Genomic DNA, 22,283 nt, shown 5'->3' on the forward strand with positions numbered 1-22,283 from the left:
AAAGTGAAGACAACCCCCGGGATTGAACTACCGGCCTCTTGGTTAGCTGATTACCCGTTCTACCTCCCCTCCGCCAGTCACATGACCGGCCTCTTAAAGCAGACAGCTGTGCCGGTCTCATTGCAACAGCTCATTAAATGGAGAGATGACTTTTATCAGTGAATCATCAGAGCTGCACAATGAGCTCAAATCTGAGGCCAGACGCAGATGCTTTATTCAGATGGTAGAATAATCTGTATGTGAGTTATTATGACCCACATAAATAATACTGCACACATACTGTAAATATGTTCTACAGAATGAGATCCACTGTACGAGTCAGTGTAGGAACGTCCACTGCACATCTTGATATTTACAGAACGTTAAAGTCGCTGCTGCTGTCGTCGGCTCCACATGAAACAGCTCAACACGCTGACAGGGCACATTTGTTCAGAGCCACTGAAAGCTACAGGAAGTGGGAGGTCAAAGACTTACAGCTCTGAGTCAGTGGTGCTGCTGAAAGGTCATGATATTCATGTCTGGGTTAGTAATACACAGCAGAGAAGTAACAGGTTGAAGGACGACTCTGAACTCAGCATATTCCATCGTCCTATAACAAACTGGAAGACGGATCCCTTCTCTGTGATATCAGTTTCACGTGTTGTCTCTGGCTTCCTGGCTGGAGTACGTCAGTAGACTAAGAACTGCTCCGAGCTCAGATTATATACCTGTCAAGTGAAATGAAGCCCATGCCGTCTGCAGACAGAGGAAACGGTAGCTGAGAGTTATTGGGATAAGCTGTTATACCTCCACACGAGCAGAAAGTGAAGGATTGGAGAAGAGGAATAATAACCAATCATAATAAGAGCAGGATCGAGGAGGGAGGCTGTCCCCTCTGTGACAGGTGGCCCTGCGTCCCGGAGACATCCCGTCTCATGTCCACTAATGAGCCGTGTTTCTGAGGGAGGCTCAGGAGAGAGGAGATGAGTGACTCGCCCCCCCCGGGGCCGGCACCGTAAACATCAACACAGTTTATTCTCCACTTGTTTCACACTCTCATTATTTTCCTGGTTAACTGACGCTGTTCAGCTCCACAGCAAAAAAAAATAGAAACACAAGCGTTCTGTGCTGCTCTGTGCTTTCTGTGGTTGCTGCAGTGCATCATGGGTATGACATCAGATTTGATTTCACCAATGTGTGATTTTGTGTTGTTTTTCCCGCAGATGGGTCAAATCAATCCGACTGTCAGACTGTACGTGGTCACTCTGGACGGCAGCTCCCTGACGGCTGAGCTGAGGCCTCCGGACAGTTTGGAAAAGAGGTACCTACTGTATGAAAGTACATTTAGATAATAATAATAATAATAATAAGATGTTGTTGTTGGTTTTATATTCTCAATTGTTTCCATCTTTGTGTTTTTACCAGTGAGTTCTACATCAGCATGGTGAGCTGGGTGACACGGGAGAGGCTGAGTGTGCGTTGGGTGAATCGAGCTCAGAACATGTCCGTTCTCTCCCTGTGTGATGTCACCAGGGCCGAATGCACCAAGGTGAGAAACTCAACGTGTTGTGTTCTCAAATCACAAGTTAATACACAAACATTTTATTGATTAACTCGATCTCTCCAACGCAGAAACATGTGATGACATCAGAGAAGTGGCTTGATCGCCAGGTGAGTGTTTCGACCTTGCAGGATCAATTTATTTTTGTACTTCCAAATTCAATTGGTAAAACTAATGTCATATTTGATAATGTGATCCAAGTTGGGTTGAGCCAACACGGTGCAGTTTAACCTGATTTTAGTCCTGAATCATTTTCTTCTAATTAATTTTAGATTCATGTATATCTAAGTTATAAAAATATCTTAAACATTCACTTGTTTAAAGCTGAAGATTCCAGTTGAGTCATTGGATAGGACGTGTTTTGTTCAAAAATAATTGAATTCTATAAATGTATAAAAATGTATTTGTCATTGTTTCTCCTTTACCAGAATGAGGAGCCGGTGTTTTCCAGAGACTGTTCAACGTTCTTCATCACGATGCCTTTAAAACATGGCGACCGAGGGACGTTCCACCACATCGCCATGATCTCCAACCAAGTAGACTCCCTCCCACTTATTCATAATCTCCTCATTTTGAATATTATTTTCCTGAAACACCAAAGAATTAAGAACATGTTCCTCTTTATTAAGTGAAGGAGAGTTTTGTGCTAAAGATGCACTGGAGGGGCAACAAGAAGATTCTGTCTCTGTAAAGAAAAGATTATAGTTTTACATTTGAGGAGTGCGCCAGGTTAAAAAATAAGAGCCTCAACATCAGTGTGGCCCTTTCAGAGGATGTAGGTCATGTGAGGTCACGTGAGGTCATGTTGACTTCTCTGCTCTAGTGATGTGTTCTGTGTCTCTCCTTCAGTCTGAGGATCAAGAGGTCAACCTCCAACACCTCACCTCAGGAAGCTGGGAGGTCTCTCACATCCTGGCCTACGACGAGACCAGCAACTCAGTGTGCGTGCCTGACTGTGTCTATATGAACAGTTTATACACAAACCATAACAACTAACTGGTTAACTTTATGTTTTCCAGTTATTTCCTAAGCACAGAGGAAGGATCAGCACAGCGGCAATTGTACAGGTACCATCACTTCAATACAGAGGCAATATATATATTATATATATATATAATATATATAAATAAGCTCCACACATACATCCGTAAAATGTTTATATCTGAAGTAGAGAGCATTTTGTAAACAGGTTTTAGCCAAATGAAAACATATAATAGCTTTCTAAACATCTTACTGTTTTGATTTACTGTAGAAACTATTTGTCTGTATCTCAGATGATGTAAAACCTGTGAAATCCCCCCCCCCCCCGCCCTCCCAATAGGGTCTCCACTGTGGAGCCGCTCCGTAAAGAATGCCTCAGCTGCTCCCTCTTCAGATCAAAGTGCAGCTACTACGACGCCGCTCTCAGCCCTGACCACCGCCATGTGCTCCTCAACTGCAGAGGTACCCCCCCCCCCCCTTCTATCTCATAAACTACTAGACGACTGCCATTAAAAAAAAAAAAAAATCAAACATATAATAAAGTTGTATTTCCTGATCTAAACCTCCTCTCCACAGGTCCTGGAATACCCCAATCATCTCTCCACAAACTCAATGATATGACCAGTAAGTGCACTGGCACACCTGACCCAGTTTACTATATAGATTTCATAGTTATACTCTATTGTCTAAGAACTCTATTGCATCAAGCATGATTTTTTAAATTCTGTTAATGTATAAGCTGGATTTCTCATTTATTGGGATTAAAGATGAAGGTTTTTCTTACTCAAGTGAGTTAAACCATAACATTTATTAATCATCTCTCATCAAATCACAACATGTTTGACCTTTAAATTATGATGTGTTACAGTTTCCTGATTCATGTGATCATGCTTGTTTGTATAACTTTATTATTTGTCACTTTTTCCTTTAACAGAATACAAGATCTTTGAAAAGAACACAGTATTAGAACAGTCACTGGCAAACAGGACGTTACCCAAGTGGGAGAGAAGAACCGTACAAATCAACAACTTTGGTAAGAAACCACGATGAGCTACAGAATGTTGCATTGTGGTCTTATAATAATTCTTGTTGGTCTCTAGATTGTGTGTAACAGAGGTTCCCAAAGTGATCAGCTGTATTTATTTATAACCAATTTATCTTCGTTCATTTGGATGAATATTCTGTAGCTGGGAAATCAGGTTTCTCTAATCCCCTCTGTAGATTGAACTGGTTTCCTCATTTAAATCATTTTTTTTATAACAATCCAAAGTGTAAACTGTATAAATTAAATGGTTCCCAGCAGGCGTGTTGTTCCCATGAACCACTGTGTTTATTTCGGGTGTTTTCATGGAGCCTGTCAGTTCTGAATCCTCCAGAGGTCACAGCGCTCACTGAGCAGAGGTCAAAGGCAGCTGGACGTGGCAGAGCAGCCTCACAGGCATCTCGTTTAAAAGTCCTCATCTCGAATCTTAAACTGCTTTATGAGCTGATGCTCACTGATCCTGCGCTGACAGCTCTGCTCTGACATCGTTGCCCCGCATGTTTCACAACACTTAACACCTCGAGCAATGATCCCAAGACTCTTCATTTCAACTGCCCATCACTGTGAATCACTCACATCAGGAAGTAAACGCCAGGCAGGAACCATCTTGGTTCAAACCACAGACTTCTGCAGCTCTACTGCCTGGAACTCTAGAATCATGATGACCTGAGCTTTAATGTACACACAAGGGTGGATGATGCTCAACATCAGCATCAACCTGCACTCTGGATGTTGAGCTGTGAGACAGAATCATGTGAAGCAAGAAACATCAGTTTGGATAAACGACAGCGTGAGTCACTTGTTTGTCCTCAGATCTTCGTCTGGAGTTGATTGTGCCTGTAGATCTGGATCTAACGAAGGAGTACCCACTTGTACTGCTTCTGTAAGTAGCTTCAGATACTTTACTCCTTTGTAGAAGCACTTTTCAGTCACATTTGCTAAGTTACATATTCCATTTAGATCAAGGCGATATTAATTGTTGTATCCTATACCCTTACCCAGGGACAGCGCCCCCGGTGGCCAGGCGGTGAGCGAGCGCTTCTCTCTCGGCTGGGAGTCGGTACTGGTCAGCTCAGACAAAGTGATCGTGGCTCGTCTGGACGGCCGAGGCAGCGGCTCCCAGGGTCAGAGGGTTCTCCACCAGCTGCACATGGGACTGGGAACTGTGGACGTCCAGGACCAGATCACAGCTGTGGAGTAAGTTGTTCTATCTGAATGTGATCCGCTGGATTCTGGACCAGGCTAACAAACTGATTTGCTGTTAGTATATTTTTATTTCCTTTTTTTTATGGTCATTATCAATAATTAAAACCAAATAAGAAACCATGATAACTATTTTGTCATAAACATATAGATTTGAGATCCCGTTGTTCTTCATATACAGTTTATTGTGTTACTGGATGTGTGTTTTTGCACTGGTATCCATTACTATTGCTTTATTCACTGTTATTCACAATTTAATTAAGATGCTAGGAAAGATTTGACCAACTTAATAGTAAATAATTCATTTTAAAGTGAATATTTTCTGGTTTGCAGACCTCAGGGTCCCTCAAGTGTTATTTTAATGTGAATCCTTTTTCTAAAGCTAAAACTATAAAAGATTCATCATTTGACATTTGACATTAAGCTTTTGGGATCTGCTTGTTTTTCATCTAATGATTCACAATACAACGTGTTGTGTGTTGATGTGTTGCTTCAAATACCAATAACAAAATACTAAAACACAGCACAAGGACAGGTTCTATTCATTTCTTTCTTTTAAACCGCCTCCACCCCCCCCCCCCTCGATGAAACCCTTAGTCGGTTTTTAATTATTCCAGCCTTCATGATAAATAATGAATAATACCATTAACAACTGGTTTTATGTTCCTCACCCATAACCCTTGTGATGTCTCCATTAAAACCAGTTCTATAACAGAAAAAGCTTTTTGATTTCTCTGTATTTTCCAGGCACCTGATCAGGCTGCCTTATATCGATGGAAACAGGGTTGGAGTTTATGGAAAGGTAATGCTCCCCCCCCCCCGCCCTGCAGCTGATATATAAAGACATGAAGTTGAGCCTGTTTCTCGAGGGACAGTGATGTTCTTTCTTCTCCAGGCGTACGGGGGCTTCTTGTCCTCACTCCTGCTGCTCTCCCACAGCTCCAGGTTCAAGTGCGGCATCGCTGTGGCTCCGATAACCAACTGGAGACTCTATGGTGAGAGCCACACACACCAGTATAATACCACACAGACCATCAGCATCACAGTGAAGTAGGTCTGATTGAAGATGCATCACTTATACAAACTCATCAACGGAGTTTTCATGTCCCATGTTAAAGCAAAGAAGAAGAATGCTCTGATGAATAAACAATGTGTGATAAAACAGAGCAGTGACCTTTACTCTCAAACCTCTCCCCATTGGCTGATGTGTTTTTCATCCAATCAAAGGATCGGCCTTCACAGAGAAATACTTTGGCTCTCCGCTGCCAGAGGATCACGAGCACCAGGTACGAGGGAGTCTCACGGTTCTCTAGAGTAAACAGCTGTGAACAGGTTTGTGCCCCTGACCTCTGACCCCGCTGCTGGGATTCAAAAGCAGACTCATGTGTGACAGTTTATTATGGGTCAATATTAGTTTATTATCAGTTTTACTTTTGCAACATAGCTATCTGAAGGGGTTCGTGCACAGACATTTGTTGGGGGGGGAGGGGCTCCAGGGAGAAAAAGGGTCACTTCTCATAATTATTGCTTTAAAAAGTGTGATCAGAACAAAAGTTAAAATATAATAGAACATCTCTGAGTTACCTAATAATCCATTTTAATACCCTCAAGAGATTTATTTCAGTGAAACTACAATTCCCTCATTTCGCAGTTGAGGGTAGAGACAAAAGTCTAATCTCCTAATCTGATATTTAGATTTTTTTATTCAATCAGTATATTTAATTGACAGGGAAGATTTTTACAAACAGGAATTTAATGATAATTTATAATGAATCTTTTTAATTTGTCTTTACAGGAAAAAGAGTAATTAATAACATAACAATGGCTGCGTTCTATTAAGGTGTATGCTAGCTCCTGGGCACTGGTTTGGTGAGACAGTCGAATGGAAGCGAGCCACTGGTGACTAATGACATCCAGGCCTTTCCTGTAACGAGTCGAGATGTCGGCTGTGAAAACGTCCATTGCAACGACAGATCTTCTAATTATAGCATCAACGACTCGCACATTTGACTACAGCCTCTTCTCCATTGCAAGGCTGAGTGGGGCTTATGGGTGTTCTGTAAATTACTTCTTAGAAACTATGGTGAAATTTAAATCTATAGAGAAGTCCTGATGATTCCATCTAAAGACCACACACACACATCCAGAGGCTTCTTTCCACACCGACTCCAAACAGCGACAACTCACTTTGCTCCGCCTCATTTAACGTGCACGGTTGTGTGCGTACCTCCTCCACCTGATTGATGTGTGAGCTGCACTTTCCACTAAACACCGTAGGAACAGTTAAAGCTTCATTTTGAGGTACAGGGAATAGGATCCGGTGCAATAAGTCCAAATAGCTTAGAGATAAAGCCCATTCTGGTCTTAAACTTCTCTCTGATCTCACTGTGTGTAGATGTTGAAACTGATCTCGAACTTCCCCTCGTCTAACTTCAGTCTTTATTAGTTTCCCAAACTCCAGAAGTTTGTTGGAAATGAACTTTACTTCTCAGCTTCATGTTTCAAGGAGGGTAACTCTACTGCTTCTTCTCCGCAACAGATTTCCTCTGTGCTCAACAACGTCACAGTCCTGAGTCCACTGAACTTCCTCATCATCCACGGCACAGCAGATGGTGAGTATACAGGTGTGACGCATGTGTCTAGATGTACTCCGGGGTTCATTGGCAGGAAAACCATCAACCAGGCCAGCTTCTGATCCTGAGTCAGGTCTGAAGTTAACCTGTTGAAACTGCCTTGTGAGTCGGATGATGGCCGAGGAGACAGGAGCATCAGAAACAACAGATTACAAACTGTGAGGGTTTAACGGTGAATCCATTGTTATCGTCTCTTTCAGCCACTGTTCATTTCCAACATTCTGCTGAGCTGGTCAAGCTACTGGCTGCATCCAATGTGAACTACACCCTCCAGGTGAGTGCCGCCATTTCTAATGTCTGAGTTTGTATATTTTTCCTTAGAAAGGAAGTACTGACAAGATCTGCACCATAGAGCTCCTAAAGTAATCCCATGAAAATACACAATGTAGTTTATTTGACTCAAAACTACAAGTGACTGTCCGAGCAATGTAAAGTTTCCCGAGCACATTGAACTTTGGTTTGAAACTATAGTCCCTAATAAGTGCTTGTTTTCCTTCTGTCTGAGTCACATCAGCCACAATCCACAGTGACTGTGTTAAGACATTAATGACCTTTAATGAAAGAGAGCACACAGCACTGTCAGGAAATTGGTTTTGACTATTTTACAGCATTCGTTGACAAAAAGAAATTCAAATATCACCAGTTTTATTTTTCTAACTGGAATTTTCCCTGTGTACTTGTGACTCTCAGGCGTCTAAATGAACCACATTCTGAAAAAAAAACACATTCTACATGAAAAACAAAATAAAAAGTCAATTAATCCCAGTTTGTTTTTGATTCTCTGCTGCCCTCAGATCTTCCCGGATGAAGGACACGACCTTGCGTCGGTCGGGAGCCGTCACTACCTGCTGAGCTCCGTGCTCAGCTTCTTCAGGCGCTGCCTCCAGGAGGAGGACGAGGTCTCTGTCCCGGGGACATCCAAAGAGGACGACTAGCCCCCGGGACCTCCTGCTGTGATGAGGCTGAAGGGCTGCTCCCTGTCAAAGTGCTCCCGGGACTAGGTAGCATTATATTCACTTGCATGGTGACTCCAGGGTTGTGATGGTCATTTGAAGGGATTGTAGTATTGCTGTAATCTAATGCTTCAGGTTATAATGATTATATGTAACATGTACTGAGTACAGATGTCAGGGTATCAAAGAAACGTGTATTTTTACATTTAAGAGTATAATTTTCAGTGACTACTTTAATCTACTGTGACTATTTCTATGTGAGGGAAGCGAGTTCACTTAATACCAACATTTTGAGATCATATCAACGAGTGTTTTTTAGCAGGTGCCTTTACCTCATCACAGTCGTCATGTTCACAGTGTTCACTCACGTCATGTCTTTAATATCACCAGCTCTGAGGGTCACCAGAGCAAACACATCTTCAGCTTCACTCTCCTGCTTAGATAAGAATTAAAAACTAGTTATATATGGTTTTAATCACATTCAGGTTTAAAGAACTCTTCTGTGAAACTTTAGGATTATAGGATTTGTATCTCAAGGAAGGACGGGGGGTTCACATCACCTGTCTGGAGCATGTTGTTGTGTGTGTGTGTTTTCTTTAACCGCACTGCAGTATTAATGACCACAATTGCCTATTTCTACCAGTGAATTTGATGTAACTATCGCGGATTAGTCTCTTCAAGAGTTGTGTTGTCCTTGTGTTGTCAGCTCAGTGTAACCTAACTTATGTCTAGCATGTTTTTTTCAGTCTGAAAGTTACATATCCAGAAGTCCTGTCTAAGAACTAATATCATATAAAAACAGATTGTTCTAAGTTCATATAAATCTAATACAGGTCCTGCTTTTCTCTTTATGGACTTTATGAAGTCACACTTTAACAAACTGGCACAATTAAAGAATGTTTGAATAAACCATTAGTATTTCATGTTTCACCCATCGATGTAGAAAGAACTATGAGTGGAGTATTTGATACTGAAGAAAACCTTTTTTGGAACTTCTCGGTCTTTATCCTGAACATGAACATCAGAGACAGTGAGATCCTCCGGGAGTTTCACCCTCTATGACTGATTTCACTTTTTGTTTCATGTCTCTGTGTTTAAAGGTTTAACTGAGTTACAATCTCAAGAGAGAATGAAGGAATCCATGTTTTGTCACACACACAGTATTTAACCTCACATCTATTTAACCCTTTTCTTTGACCTTGTGGTTTAAACTGGTATCTATAGAACTGTTAGATGACTTCTGCTCTTTTCTATACTTTATGTTCACTCAAGATGGAGTTTTTGCAATAATATTTATTCTTTTGAGTGTTTTTGAGCGGCTGAATTCCACAATATGTTGATATGTAGTGTTTAAAAATGGAATTATGAAATGGAGAAATGTGTTCTCTGCTGTACAGTGGTTCATAACCAGTCTCCTGTTATAATGATTATCATCATATCCTCCATATGATCACAGCTCTTTCTCTGACCTCGATCCTCTGCTGCTCACACTTCTGCATGACATCTACATACCTGGTAAAAGATGAAATAAAGGGTTTTAATAAAGGCCTCTTGTTGTTTGAATTGTTTGCTCTTGTTTCACCATCTTCTTTTTCATATACACATGTTAGCTTCTCTATCACGAGGGAGGAAACCTTGTGGCAGGCGGATTGTTTTGTTGCCTTCAGCTTTTCCTTCAAGTGTCACATTCTATTTACTCTGCTGGGATGTGTGAGTGCTTCTGAGTACAACTGTCATCACTTAGAATAACACACATTCAGTAAAACATCACACGCCAAAGAAATAACATTCAGCTTCAGGTGGATTCTTAATGTTTATGGGATTAAAAATAACCAAGTGACTGCTTCTATATGTTTTTGATATTAAGTTAGAATAGAAAATAAATATGCTGTTATTATATGTTCTGCACCACACAGTGAGTTTCACTACTTGATCAAGAGCAACATTATTCTGAGTGATCTCATCCGGTTCGGTTCATTAGCTTCACGTCAGTTCAGGGCACGGTGCATTTTGACCAGTATCAGCACATTCAGAGAAGTTGATCAATGTACATTTACATTTCAGAAGTAACTAGTGAAATAAATCAGGGGAAATTATTATAATATATACAAAATCTGACAACAGAAGTTTGGCACGAAGCCAGGGCAGCAGTGAAACCTGTGGATCTCTGTGCAGCAACAATTTATCTGAGTGGAGACAGATAAAAATCACAAAATCTGAATGTGAATTTAATAAATTACACAAATGGTTCCTGAGATGGTTTTAGTTTCAACTCAGATATTTTGTTCCCTCAATACACAAGAAAAAATGTCATATGGAATTAAAACTACATCAGAGTTTGGATCATAGGTTCATCTGGAAAACACCAGAGCCACTCGTGGTTCCTCACCTCCTGCAGATTAAAGATCTTCTGTCCTTCAGCAGACTTAACATCTGCTTGGCCATTCAGGCCAGTGAGTGCAGCCTCTGATTAATGCACACAGACACACAATGTTAAGGCAGTGATCGCTCGCAATGAGCACACCATGCCTGCTACATCATTAATGTCGGGGTCCGGAGGCCATGACAGACCGCCTGCTCTCCTTAATGTGACTCCTGCGATGAACACAACAACAACAAATGAAAGATTAAATTTGCAGAGTGAGGACGAGTGAATTATTCATGTTCTCAAACGATCGGTCCTGTGAAACAAACGTGGCTGATTTGGTTGTTTCTGTTGTAACGTGCGCCTCACACATCAGCACGCCTCGTCGTTTTTTCATCATTTCTTTTTATTCATAATCATCACTGTAGGACAATCACAATAATCCCCAAACCTCACCCCTGTCCCCTGTCCCCTTTTTAAAACAGCAAAAAGAACAAGACCAAGCTTTACAAAACCCAAATCCTAAAAAGCAAATCAACAGCCGAAAGGAAAACAGAAAGACATCCAGGTCAAATCAATCCATCCCCGTACACTAAACTTCCTATGAGATCTGACGTCTCAAAAATATATTTATGTACACACTCTGCTGTATTGCACTATACAAAATGTGGCAACACTTGACACATTCCCTGTAGACATGCAAACACCTTACTGACCCTGGGAAGTTCTCCATCTCAGTACAGCTATTTGAAATACAAGTAGAAGAATCCAAAACTCCAGAGAAGGTCCCTTGACTTCAGCAGAAGATCTCAAATCTGGTGTTGAAGAGATTCCATCACTTGACGTTACAATACTAAGATGGAGAACTTTCGCAGTGGGGCCTGGAAACTGAAAATACTGTAAATCCGATATCTTTTATCTTCCTATAGAATCCCTCACTTCTCCATGACCGAACAGCCGACAGAGTTCAGATACTAAACTGCGATGCTGTGTCTCGAGGACCTGAGTTGACAAAAGGTTTATGTGACACTGCTGATGGATGTTGAACCTCATAAGGCATCGTACATGTCTACACACGCCCCTGCACAATAAGATGAGACCTACAAGGACTGCTTCTGTTGAGGGTGGTGGTGGTGGTGGTGGGGGGGGCTATGGCGGAGGGGGTTCAGCAGGAAGTTGCACTTATTCAGCATCGACTTGATTGCGGTGAACTTTTGTGACGCAACGTATCCTTGTAGACAACTGGAGCATTTTCCTTGTGCAACAACACAACAACCAAACAATCCGTGTTCTTTTCTTCCCAAGTGTCACCACAAAGCAGACAAATGTGGCAAAATGAGTGAAGGAGGGAAGAGGGGAGGGTGGGTGGGGGGGTAAAAAGAACCATGCACTTGCTTAAGTGTGGATGACTTCGGCCCCGGAGAGCTGGAACCAGATGGAGGCGGTCGTCCGTGTGCTTCGCCGAGAAATGGAGCGTCCCAAAAGTGAAATGATTTAATGCTGGAGGGCTGTTCCCGTCTCAAGTCCCCGGCAAGACAAGTGTCACTGTTGTGTCGTCCGGTTGTCTTTTCAACACATTTACACACAGTCGGACGCGCACACATGCACTCACACACGCACACACACACATACGCACGTACGCACACACACACACACTTGAGAGCAACAGAAGCTCTAACCCAGTGTCCATGTCCAGCTAAACACTTGGTCCAAATGTGAAAAGCCTAAACGGACTTTAGTAAAATTCTTTCAAGCCAAAAGGTGGAGGTCCTCGCGGCCTCCGGTCTACTCCTCCTCCTCGTCTTCCTCGTCCGGCAGCGGTAGCAGCTCCTCCTTCAGACACTCCCTGTAGAAGCTGGTCAGCGTGGCGTAGAGGTGCTGGCGGCTCTGCTGGGACAGGAAGTGACCCTCATCTGGGTAGATCTGGTGGAGTCAATTATAAGACAGAGATTTGTGTGAAGGACTTAATGAAAAGGCTGGTGGAGAACAAAGCGGAGCTAAAAGAGAAGTGAACACCAGCTGGACAGGAACGTCTCTTAAAGGATGATAATATTTCACGATGCTGACTTCTATGAAGAAGGGATTCTCCACAACCGCTGGACTACTTCGTTTTTTAAAGTATCTGAGGCCCTTCACCTGTCAATCACTGCTCATCAAGCAGCTGATATCCACAGCCTGTGGTTACACTTGTCGCTCGCTGCTTTGTACACTTCACATGCAGCAGTTCATTATCCTGTCTGTCCCTAGAGATATGTCTAAATGGATTGTAAGTCCAAGAAAAGTACTCCAAGATCAAAAACGACCTATTACAATACAAACTTCAAATAAAAAGAAAAAGGTATTTTTTTTAATACACATTTTTTATTATATGCCAAGGTTTCTTTTTTATGGATTAAAGAGGTTCAGGGCCACGGCTCCGACAGTTCAATGACTTCTGCAGTGTTTGTATATATTGATTGCTTAGCTCTGAGAGAGTTTGAGCTCATTAAATACATTTTTTATACTTTATTCTTCAGTGGCGTCATGTAAAACCCACATATACATCATTGTCTCTTCTAATGCGGCGCAGCCTGAGTTGCTGAGTCTGCGAAACACTCACCTGCATCGAGTAGTTGGCTCCGACTTTCACCAGGTTCTTGACGAGCTCGGCAGTGTGCTGGAAGTGGATGTTGGCTGCAGATAAAGAAACAAACGATGTCAGCAAAATTCAGCCTGAGTCCTCGGCAGGAGCAGGAGAAGACAATCGGGATATGGAGATACCTCTCAACTAATTGGACATGCAACCCCCAGCATCAATTTATATAACCCACTTTTCCTTTTATCTTTTGATTGAAAATCATACGCCCCATTAGCTCCAGGGGCTGCGTGCTGCTTTGTGCTCGGCGGTGATGCACCACAGATACAGTGTTTTAATTCTGTCACGATTTGGTGTCTCTTACCATCTGCTGTGCCGTGCACCAGCATCAGCGTCTGCTCCCTCAGGGCCTGGATGTTCTGCAGCACACTGGAGAACTGAGGGGAAATCACACAGAGCGGGAGAGTGATGGATACCACAAGGGAAGAGGTTATGGTTATACAGGGATAGAGGGTGTCGTCTAATGAGCAGCAGAGACACACATGTACATGGAAACCTGGTCACATGCACACACACACACACACACAAACACAAACACACACACACACATTCAAATGATCAATCTGAGAGTTATGACTTTCTGTGCTTTCATATTTTCTACAAATGGTGAAGAAAGGGTGTAAAAGGCAGTTTGCAGATTAGAAAAGGCAAAGTAGTGGTTTAATGAAAACAGCGAATTCTGGGCAGATTTGCTGGTTTGGTTTTCGTTAACAATGCAAATTGCACGAAACCCAATTTTGTTCCATCTCACTGCCTCTTTCCTGTTAACGTGCAAAACACCTGAGAGAGGCCCGGCAGCCGCTCTCTTTAAACAACACCTGCATGTGATCTCACACCCCAGTGCACACAGTTACCGGAGAGAGACGAGTGACAACATCCTACAGAGCTTGAGAATAGACACACAAAAAGAAAAAACACAACACAACACAAGAAAAGAAAAGGCAAAGCATGGGCGCCTCCGAATTGAAAGCAGCAGCATTCAGCAGCGGCGGGAGCTTAACTGTCGGTGTGTGTCTGTGATGTTACGCTTTCAGAGATCAACAGCTAACAAGCGTGGGGGGGGGGGGGGGGGGGGGGGGGGTGAACACGCACCTGGTATCTGCTGTCGTCCCGTAGCGGCGTGCCGAGGTATCGCTCAGAGAACGCTGACGCTGTGCAAAGGAGAAGGAAGACATATTTACAACAGTGGGACCACGGCCGTGTACATGTTTTAACACCTAATGTTTCTCTTCTTCTTGACATGACAGACGCAAATTATGAAAGAAGACATCGGGGGGTGGGGGGGGGGGGGGGCTCTGTACTCACCGTATAGTTTCCAGTCCGTCACCGGCGACATTGCACATGAGCACTTGAAGAGGCTGTCAGTCGACTTGAGCATCATTAATGTGATGTAGGCTCCGTAACCCTGAGCAAACAAACACACACATTAATTGCTATTCCCATTAAATATAAAACAAATGTAATCTATATATTTTATATCACTGGAGTCTGGATCATCTAATAATAGAAGAACTCTGCGTCACCTTTCCAAACACTGCTATCCGTGTCCGATCTATATATGGGAATTTCATCATGTATCTGAAAAGACACAAAAAAAACACACGTGAGGTTCTTTTAAAAACTCTTTCATAAGATTTGAAACCCACCTGAATACCAGATTAGTCCAGCAGCCATTTTTATTTACTTCTAATTTCCATCATTTATCGGGTTCATGATAATATATTTATACTTTAATTTGTTATTCTTCTGTTTTCTTTTGTATATTTGCAGAGAACAAATCTCTCATCATCAGCAGCCTGATTACTATCCATACACATTAATCAGGAGGTTGTTGAGGGAACATTCTTAATTATAGTCAAATAAAAAATGACTAATAAAGAGCCACTAGATCGTGTGATGTAATCAAAAGCTCTAAAGCAGCTAATGGACCTGGAGGTCGGATAGTTTCCTCAACAGTTCATGTGAATCGCTCTCTTCCATGTCAGAAATATCTGTTATTTACATGAATAGGATTGAAAGTAGATGATTTTCTTTATCGAACACATTAATCAACATATGAGATATATTTGTGTTAACGTACTCGACTGCTGCGATCTGGTCCTGGACGTCCACAGTGCCCAGTCGGTGGTGAACCTCGTGGAGGATCCTCTGACCCTGGAAGCCGCTGCCTCGGCCGTCCAGACGAGCCACGATGATGTTCTCCGAGCTGACCAGCACCGAGTCCCAGCCGAGGGAGAAGCGGTCACTCACCGCCTGACCACCGGGGGCGCTGTCACTGAGCAGAACACAAGACAAACCATTTACATAAGGACAGAACAATATGATTTATAGCATCTGTGAAACCTCCTATAGGATCTGCTGTGTCATCAGAGGTTGTGATACATACACCAGCAGCAGGAGGCCGTAGTGACGGGAATCTGAGAAGTCTGGTGGGTAGGATATCTTCAGAGGTAAATCTGTAAAAAATAAAACATTAGAGAAAAGCTGAAGAACGATTTGTCAGTGACTCACAGTTAGGGGAGAGGAAACAAGACTCTATTCTCACCAAAATGCTCCATTGGAACCGTTTCGAAGTCAGTCATCTGGATCCGTTTGACCTTCAAGGCTGCCTTCAGCAACGAGTTGTTCTCAAGAATGTAGTAATCTGTAAAATGAAATGAATGTTTCAAAACTGCAGCTAGTAATCTGTGTCTTAAGTTTCTCTGCACGAGAATGTGCCGCAGCAATATGAGGATTTAACTTTGGAACCGTGGAACTAATGAGATGAGGAGGAAGGTAAAGCCGGCTATGATCTGAGATCAGTTTCTGACATGCTCTCGTTCTGTGGTAAACGTTCAGGGAGTGGAATGCAGAATAACTTCCTGGATTTCATCTGTGTGGGGATGAGCTGTGGCAAATAAAGGAGAAATCCCTAAATCATAGAACTGTTAATGGAAGTTTTCAGCCAAACGCAACAGCAACAAAAAAAAACTCCACATTTTCACCTCAAAAAGACTCTTCCATCTCCTCACTGACAAAAACACTAAAAGCTATAGAGAGAATTTATGAGAGCAAACAAAAATAATTTGCCGTTGACCTTCATTCAAACCACAATAACTTGTTCACCGGCTCTGCTCTAGAATTTAAACTACACCGTCTGTAGATTCCATTTTTCTCATCCTTGCTCGGCAGTGCCGTGACCCCCCCCCCCCCCCCCCCCCCCATGACTCTCTGTTTTGGCCCTTTTTCCATTGGAGCCATCTGAGAAGCAGCTAAATGAAATGGAATTCATCCAGCATTTCTAATGGAAACCCCAAAATCAATAGACGTCTCATTATGAAGCCGCCAGAGGCCTTGGGTTCCCAGCTGTGGATGGAGGGTCTATACAAATAACCCTCGGCAAATTGCTTGCTTTCCTGCTGCACAGCTGTTAACTTTTCTCTGTGTGTGTGTGTGTGTGTGTGTGTGTGTGTCCATATTTACTCTGGCGGGAAAAGTAAATTAAAACTACAAAGACCAGAAGGAGGAAATCTAGATCTGCACGGCTGTCAGGTCGCCCTGACACTGATCAAACACAGGAGACCAGTTTGTGGAAGCAGAGAAAAACTAAACTAAATGAAAAAAGCACATTTGAACATTAAGCAGGTATTTCCAGTTGTCCTTCAATAATTAAAACTCCCCAATCAAGAGAATGACGGCCATATGGTCAGTGTCACAGATTCACAGAGAACATTTGTCCACATTCCCACAGAGAGCTACAGCAGCTGGGACGCAGACTAATAACAGCCGTGGAAGTGGACAGCATTACACGCAGTGGGATAACTTTCAAGTTTTTAAAGGCCGTCAGCAAAGTCCAGGAGAAATGACTTGAGGAAGAACAGAGGTTGTGTGTTTTCCTCTAATTCAAACCCTGGGTGTCGGCTAGAGGAACATTACTGACAGTGAGCAAGTGGAGCGAGCGGCTGGGTTAGGAATCAAACTTCTGTATTCACTCATAAGGAGAGGGGGTTCATGTCATCAATGCAGAGCAGACTGGTTTCCCCCTTACTCCTGTCAATACAACAGTAATAGAACTATAACATGTCGACTAATAGACGGTGGATTTTCCCTTCAGCTTCTTCAGATGGTCGCGGCCGAGAGGGAACACACGATTGCGTCATCGCGTTGAGGTAGAGCTCTGTTCCCTCGTCGTCTGTTTCTCCATCATCCTCAAGGAAACACAGAGGCCCCCGAGGCCCAGTGCTTCTCTGTCAGTGAAGTGAATCCCACCTGGAAGGCTGTGATTCACAGGAGCGATCACGGGACTGTAATAAAGTGGATTATCACGTGAACAGCCTTGGCAACAACAGCCACCAACCAGCTGTAGGCCTTCGAATAAAAAATGCAGCACAACCATTGAACATAAGAGAGAGAGAGAGAAACCAGCAGCTTGTTCCAGAGACCAGTACGCTGCGTTCCAGCCTCGGACCAGAACCCACGTCTGCCACGCGTCTGAAGGGTTTGAACCTAATTGGTCCCTGAGATGTTTAGGAGGCAGTCGACTGCCGCGGCTGCGCTCACCTTTGATTGATTGTGTTTCCCCCTCATTGACTGTGTTTTGAAATGTGATTGTGATTAATCTGCTTCATGCACGGCATTCTGAGTTCCACCTCTTGTGTGTTTGAAAAGTGCTTCACAATGGAACTTAAAGCCTGGAATGACTTGAGTCCTGTGAGCGTGTGCAGCCAGTTACATGTGAAGAATAAACAAGCACGTCTCCAGTCTCCCAGCATGCTTTGCAGATCCTGCAGAATAGCGCAGTTATTTATATGGGGGGGGGGGGGGGCTGCATCATCTTGACCGGCGGTGGTGCAGCAGGACAGATGTTGGTCCTCCAGTGGGTTTAGACTGGTTTGCTCGTTATAGAAAAGACCCCCCAGCACACAGTGACAGATATGATCAACACACACACACACATGTGTCTCCCACAAGACAACACAACGTCCTTACTTGAGTTGTTGAGGCTGTGTAGGATCACGGTCGGTGCTCCAGGGCCTGAAAGGATAAAGCAAATTAAAGATTACATATAATTTAAACTCTCTCTGTAATCATGTGTGTAGATAATGAAAGATACATGTATGATAGTCAACTTCCTGACCTTACAATCAATTAGGGATTAAAGGTCATTTCCACTGCCTCAGTCTTTTCAATGTACTTTGGAGAAACACTCACAGGTTGACAGGATGTCAGCTTTGCTCTGTTTGTAACAGCAAAGCACTCGACTTTCTTTGCACTAAAAATAAACCTATTATTGTGTTTCTTTCACTCTGAACTGGTTCCATTGTGATCAACCGCAAACCACTCAGAATCCTTTTACGAGTGGGATTAAAAGGCGTGTGCAGCTCAACAGGTGTCAGGACACGCTTGCTGGGCTTTTGTGAACTTGGCCCTCAGAAGACAATATGCTCTCTCCATTATTTTTATTGCTTATGGAAGAGGGAGCACAATTATTGTGCAATAAATCACCTCAACAAAGCCCAAACGCTTCGGAGCGTGAAGCGATCTCATCTGCTCCAAATAAATTGAAATCACAAACAATGAGAGGAGCCAGCCTCTATTAAATGAGCTACCTAATAACGCTACCTAAAAAGTAATTATAAACATTAGAGTGGCTAATTGTTTTTCATTTCATGCCTCTCGTTTGGAGCTGATGAGGGAGACATGTTAAACTGAGTAGATGGAGGGTGACAGACTACGAGCTGGAAACCCTGACATCTGCCAGAGGATCTCTACCAAATGAGGGAATTCAGATTCTTTTATTGCACATGAAATGGTGGAGGAAGCACGAATAGCTCATCTTTAATCTGCAATGCAGTAATATGAGATTTACATTCTTACAATTTCCCTAAAAGTAGTTAGAAAGAATTCAAAGGAAAGTCAAACTAAAGGACTCAGAGGTAGCAGCTTTCTTTGTCAGACAGGTTAATTCACGGAAAGCCTTGATGAGAAATACTTCTTGCTCTTGACATTTATTATTAAAGTATGACAGAATGAATGAGTAAAGATATTTGTCCGGATGTACTTCAGGTAATTTGGAGCAACTAGAAGAACTTAAATCCTTGAAGAGTTCTGTGAAATCCTTCTCGCAGGTTAACCACATCTCCAGTCACTTCATATTTAATGTTACAGAAGCAGAAGAGACTGGACCTGGAATCGAATCCCTCAGGTCACATGTTCATCCCTGGTCTGAACAGGGTCACAGACGTGAACCTTCTGAGCAGGACAGTGGATCTGCTCCCTACCTTTACACTGGAGGATGATGTGCTGGTCCGTGGGGCTGATGTCAGCATCGAAGAACAAACAGTGAGCTTTGTTCAACTCACACGTTAAACACTGACGTGGGAACAGACCCACGGTTTTAACACTGAGGAGAGAAGCAGACAATTAGAGGAGCACAAGCATTTATCTTTTTCATGGTTATGTGTTATGTGATGTGACAGGTTTCACCTCTATATGGTAAAGAAGGGAATTGTCAAGAAACAGTGTTTTGAAGCCAAATGTCAAAAATAGGTTTTCTGAGGAAGCACAAACACAAAAACAGATTTCATAAAAAACCAGGAGGGAAACCAACCTGTAAAGTTGTCGTCTTCGTGGGGAACCTTCAGTGCTGAGAAAATAACTGTAGAAAAACAAAAACATAAAAACAGTGAAACCGCAGAGTAATCTGACAAAATATAAACATGCCATGAATGTTTTCTACTCAGATCTCTGCCTCATGCTCCTTCATGAACAATAAGGTGTGGAAGTCACAGTGAACAGATGCAGAGCTCGTTGACTGAGTTTCGTTGTTCTAGGTTTTGAGGTTTGAAGAAAACGTTCAACATACAGGTTGTCGGTGTTCTCGTCGTACGAGACGATCCGGGTCACCTCCCAGTTTCCTGAGGTCAGATGTCGGACTTCATTCTGATCTGCTCTGAACTGAGAGGAACAAGAGAAGAGGAGGAGCAGGAGGATTTAAGATCAGATCTCAGTCGACAGATCTGTTCTTTTCCTCGAAGGCTTCGCATGAATAGTGAGTCACATGAGTTCTTTCCTGCTGTGATTGACAGGTTTGTTTGACGGTGATGTGAGTTTTATATGTGTCTCATCAATAAATATGAAGTTTATTAAAAAAAATGAAATTTAGAGGAAATTATTGGAAATAAAAACTTCTCCAGAGGCTTTAGAGATTTAAAAAAAGTCTTGATGCACTGCAACACACCCACATGAGAATACTTCACATTCAGTATTTACTATGGTACCAGATTATACTCTGGTTGTTGGGGGTGACTGGGAAAAAGTTGGGGCTGAGTTAACTTATCCATTTAAAAGCTGATACTGGACGCTCACCTGTGTGGTGAACATGGCGATGTGATGAAACTCTCCACGTCCTCCTTGTTTCACCGGAACAGTCAGGAAGAACCTGTTGCCATCTTTGGAAAACACTGGTTCTTGGTTCTGTAAAAACACAAAGATGCATCAGCTCCACGGCTCCTACATGGTCAAGCTAAATCAGCCCATTTAAACCTGGGTGTAAACTACAGAAATCCACATTTTCACATATGTATACGTTATTTTAATTTGTTATGCTGCAGTTTTTGATGGATTAATGTAAACTTTGAACACATAAAGCCTTTCACAGGAAGAGAAATGGGTAGCTAGCAGTTCTTATTCAAACCCAAAGAAAAGTGCAGTAGTCATGCATTTGCTTCCCAAAAAACGTCTCTGTGGCTGTTTTGAACTCCATCTGAAATCAACTTTGCATGTCTCACATGTTGACTTGTGAGGCGAGGTTTCTGACTGATGACGTTTCACCCCTGTTTGCACAAGCAGCACTGAACACTGTGGCAGAGGGATCTATTTTGTCCACTCTGTCCAGCAGAGGTAAACTTTCATGTTAGAGTTGTCCTGGTTGTCTGGATCTGTTCTTGACTTGGTCAGTTCTCCTTAACTCACATTTCGGATGCAGGAAATGCTTCAAAGCTCCCTAGGGTTTTTCATCATTGGCTAAAAGTATGAAAATACATTTGCTTACTTCAAGGACATTAAAGTGGTGGTAGTGGTAAGTGTACTTTTCTGCATTTTCACTTCTTTATACTATTGTTAAATCACATATCAAGGGGAAACTCTATCTCTACCTACACAACCTAAAACGTTAAAAAGACATTATAGCCCATATATAATACATAACATCATAACTAATAGAAAACTATTGCACAGGAGCTCTGGAGAAGAATCTCAGATGTAATCTCATCAGATATTTTAACGGCAGCCAAATGAGCACATTTCTTCTGTGTATAAAGCCGCTGCCGAACTGAGGGCAGCACATTTAAAGTTTAAAGTTGTGTAGCTGGAGATGAATCTCACAGTAACACAAGTCTACCCACAGGGAGCCTGTGTTGTTCCTGAGAACATCGGTGTAGATCTCCGAGGTCTCGTGTGGAAAGCTTATAGAAAAATACATGAACAGAGACTGACACCAACCCACAGTCGCTAAATGAGCATTTCACAGATTACAGCCTGAACAAAGACAAGCAGCTTCGTGTGCCAGGATTTCCGAGTGGTTAAATTACACACAGCTAGAGCCAAACATGTTCGGCTGCAGGGCTTTAGGTTCACATCCCTCCTCTGTCTGAGGAGAGAGAACATTCAGGAGCACTGAATTAAAAAAAACAAAGAAGGTTAAAGGCAGTGAAATATAACATAACCAAAAATGAATCAGCACAAGATAAGAATTGACTTTTGTTTTGTGTGGTGTCATTTTTGTGTGGTGTCATTTAAATCTTTCAGTTTCCTCACGCTAATTAAAGCCTACACGTGGACACAATGGAGGAGGTGAAATTAAGAGTATCTGCAAAATGTAAAATGAATGAAAACACTGATTCCAATGTGTCTCTATGTCTCTATGTCTCTGAGTCTCTGTATCTCTGCACA

At 42.5% G+C, this 22,283-nt stretch overlaps 2 protein-coding genes across 2 annotated transcripts in view; one reads left to right on the plus strand and one right to left on the minus strand.

Moving 5' to 3' along the window:
• The window catches only part of LOC133967788 (inactive dipeptidyl peptidase 10-like), a 50,027-nt gene extending 40,129 nt beyond the window's left edge, over nucleotides 1-9,898 (plus strand). The window contains exons 10-26 of the mRNA XM_062403446.1: nucleotides 1,203-1,300; nucleotides 1,405-1,528; nucleotides 1,612-1,650; nucleotides 1,969-2,076; nucleotides 2,390-2,481; nucleotides 2,560-2,607; nucleotides 2,862-2,983; nucleotides 3,098-3,145; nucleotides 3,456-3,554; nucleotides 4,377-4,446; nucleotides 4,566-4,760; nucleotides 5,514-5,568; nucleotides 5,662-5,761; nucleotides 5,994-6,052; nucleotides 7,306-7,378; nucleotides 7,600-7,673; nucleotides 8,194-9,898. Of these exons, the coding sequence (XP_062259430.1) occupies nucleotides 1,203-1,300; nucleotides 1,405-1,528; nucleotides 1,612-1,650; nucleotides 1,969-2,076; nucleotides 2,390-2,481; nucleotides 2,560-2,607; nucleotides 2,862-2,983; nucleotides 3,098-3,145; nucleotides 3,456-3,554; nucleotides 4,377-4,446; nucleotides 4,566-4,760; nucleotides 5,514-5,568; nucleotides 5,662-5,761; nucleotides 5,994-6,052; nucleotides 7,306-7,378; nucleotides 7,600-7,673; nucleotides 8,194-8,334 (1,545 nt within the window). The 3' untranslated portion in view covers nucleotides 8,335-9,898. The remainder of the gene's footprint in view (nucleotides 1-1,202; nucleotides 1,301-1,404; nucleotides 1,529-1,611; nucleotides 1,651-1,968; nucleotides 2,077-2,389; nucleotides 2,482-2,559; nucleotides 2,608-2,861; nucleotides 2,984-3,097; nucleotides 3,146-3,455; nucleotides 3,555-4,376; nucleotides 4,447-4,565; nucleotides 4,761-5,513; nucleotides 5,569-5,661; nucleotides 5,762-5,993; nucleotides 6,053-7,305; nucleotides 7,379-7,599; nucleotides 7,674-8,193) is intronic.
• Nucleotides 9,899-11,149: 1,251 nt separating this feature from the next.
• Nucleotides 11,150-22,283, minus strand: part of LOC133967722 (inactive dipeptidyl peptidase 10-like) — a 77,526-nt gene continuing 66,392 nt past the window's right edge. The window contains exons 13-26 of the mRNA XM_062403350.1: nucleotides 20,700-20,807; nucleotides 20,197-20,288; nucleotides 19,942-19,989; nucleotides 19,613-19,734; nucleotides 18,321-18,365; nucleotides 15,898-15,996; nucleotides 15,739-15,808; nucleotides 15,433-15,627; nucleotides 14,876-14,930; nucleotides 14,658-14,757; nucleotides 14,445-14,503; nucleotides 13,657-13,729; nucleotides 13,317-13,390; nucleotides 11,150-12,640 (exon numbers count right to left, since the gene is read on the minus strand). Of these exons, the coding sequence (XP_062259334.1) occupies nucleotides 12,503-12,640; nucleotides 13,317-13,390; nucleotides 13,657-13,729; nucleotides 14,445-14,503; nucleotides 14,658-14,757; nucleotides 14,876-14,930; nucleotides 15,433-15,627; nucleotides 15,739-15,808; nucleotides 15,898-15,996; nucleotides 18,321-18,365; nucleotides 19,613-19,734; nucleotides 19,942-19,989; nucleotides 20,197-20,288; nucleotides 20,700-20,807 (1,278 nt within the window). The 3' untranslated portion in view covers nucleotides 11,150-12,502. The remainder of the gene's footprint in view (nucleotides 12,641-13,316; nucleotides 13,391-13,656; nucleotides 13,730-14,444; nucleotides 14,504-14,657; nucleotides 14,758-14,875; nucleotides 14,931-15,432; nucleotides 15,628-15,738; nucleotides 15,809-15,897; nucleotides 15,997-18,320; nucleotides 18,366-19,612; nucleotides 19,735-19,941; nucleotides 19,990-20,196; nucleotides 20,289-20,699; nucleotides 20,808-22,283) is intronic.

The sequence above is a fragment of the Platichthys flesus genome, chromosome 13, assembly GCF_949316205.1.
Source record: "Platichthys flesus chromosome 13, fPlaFle2.1, whole genome shotgun sequence".
Classification (NCBI taxonomy): domain Eukaryota; kingdom Metazoa; phylum Chordata; class Actinopteri; order Pleuronectiformes; family Pleuronectidae; genus Platichthys; species Platichthys flesus.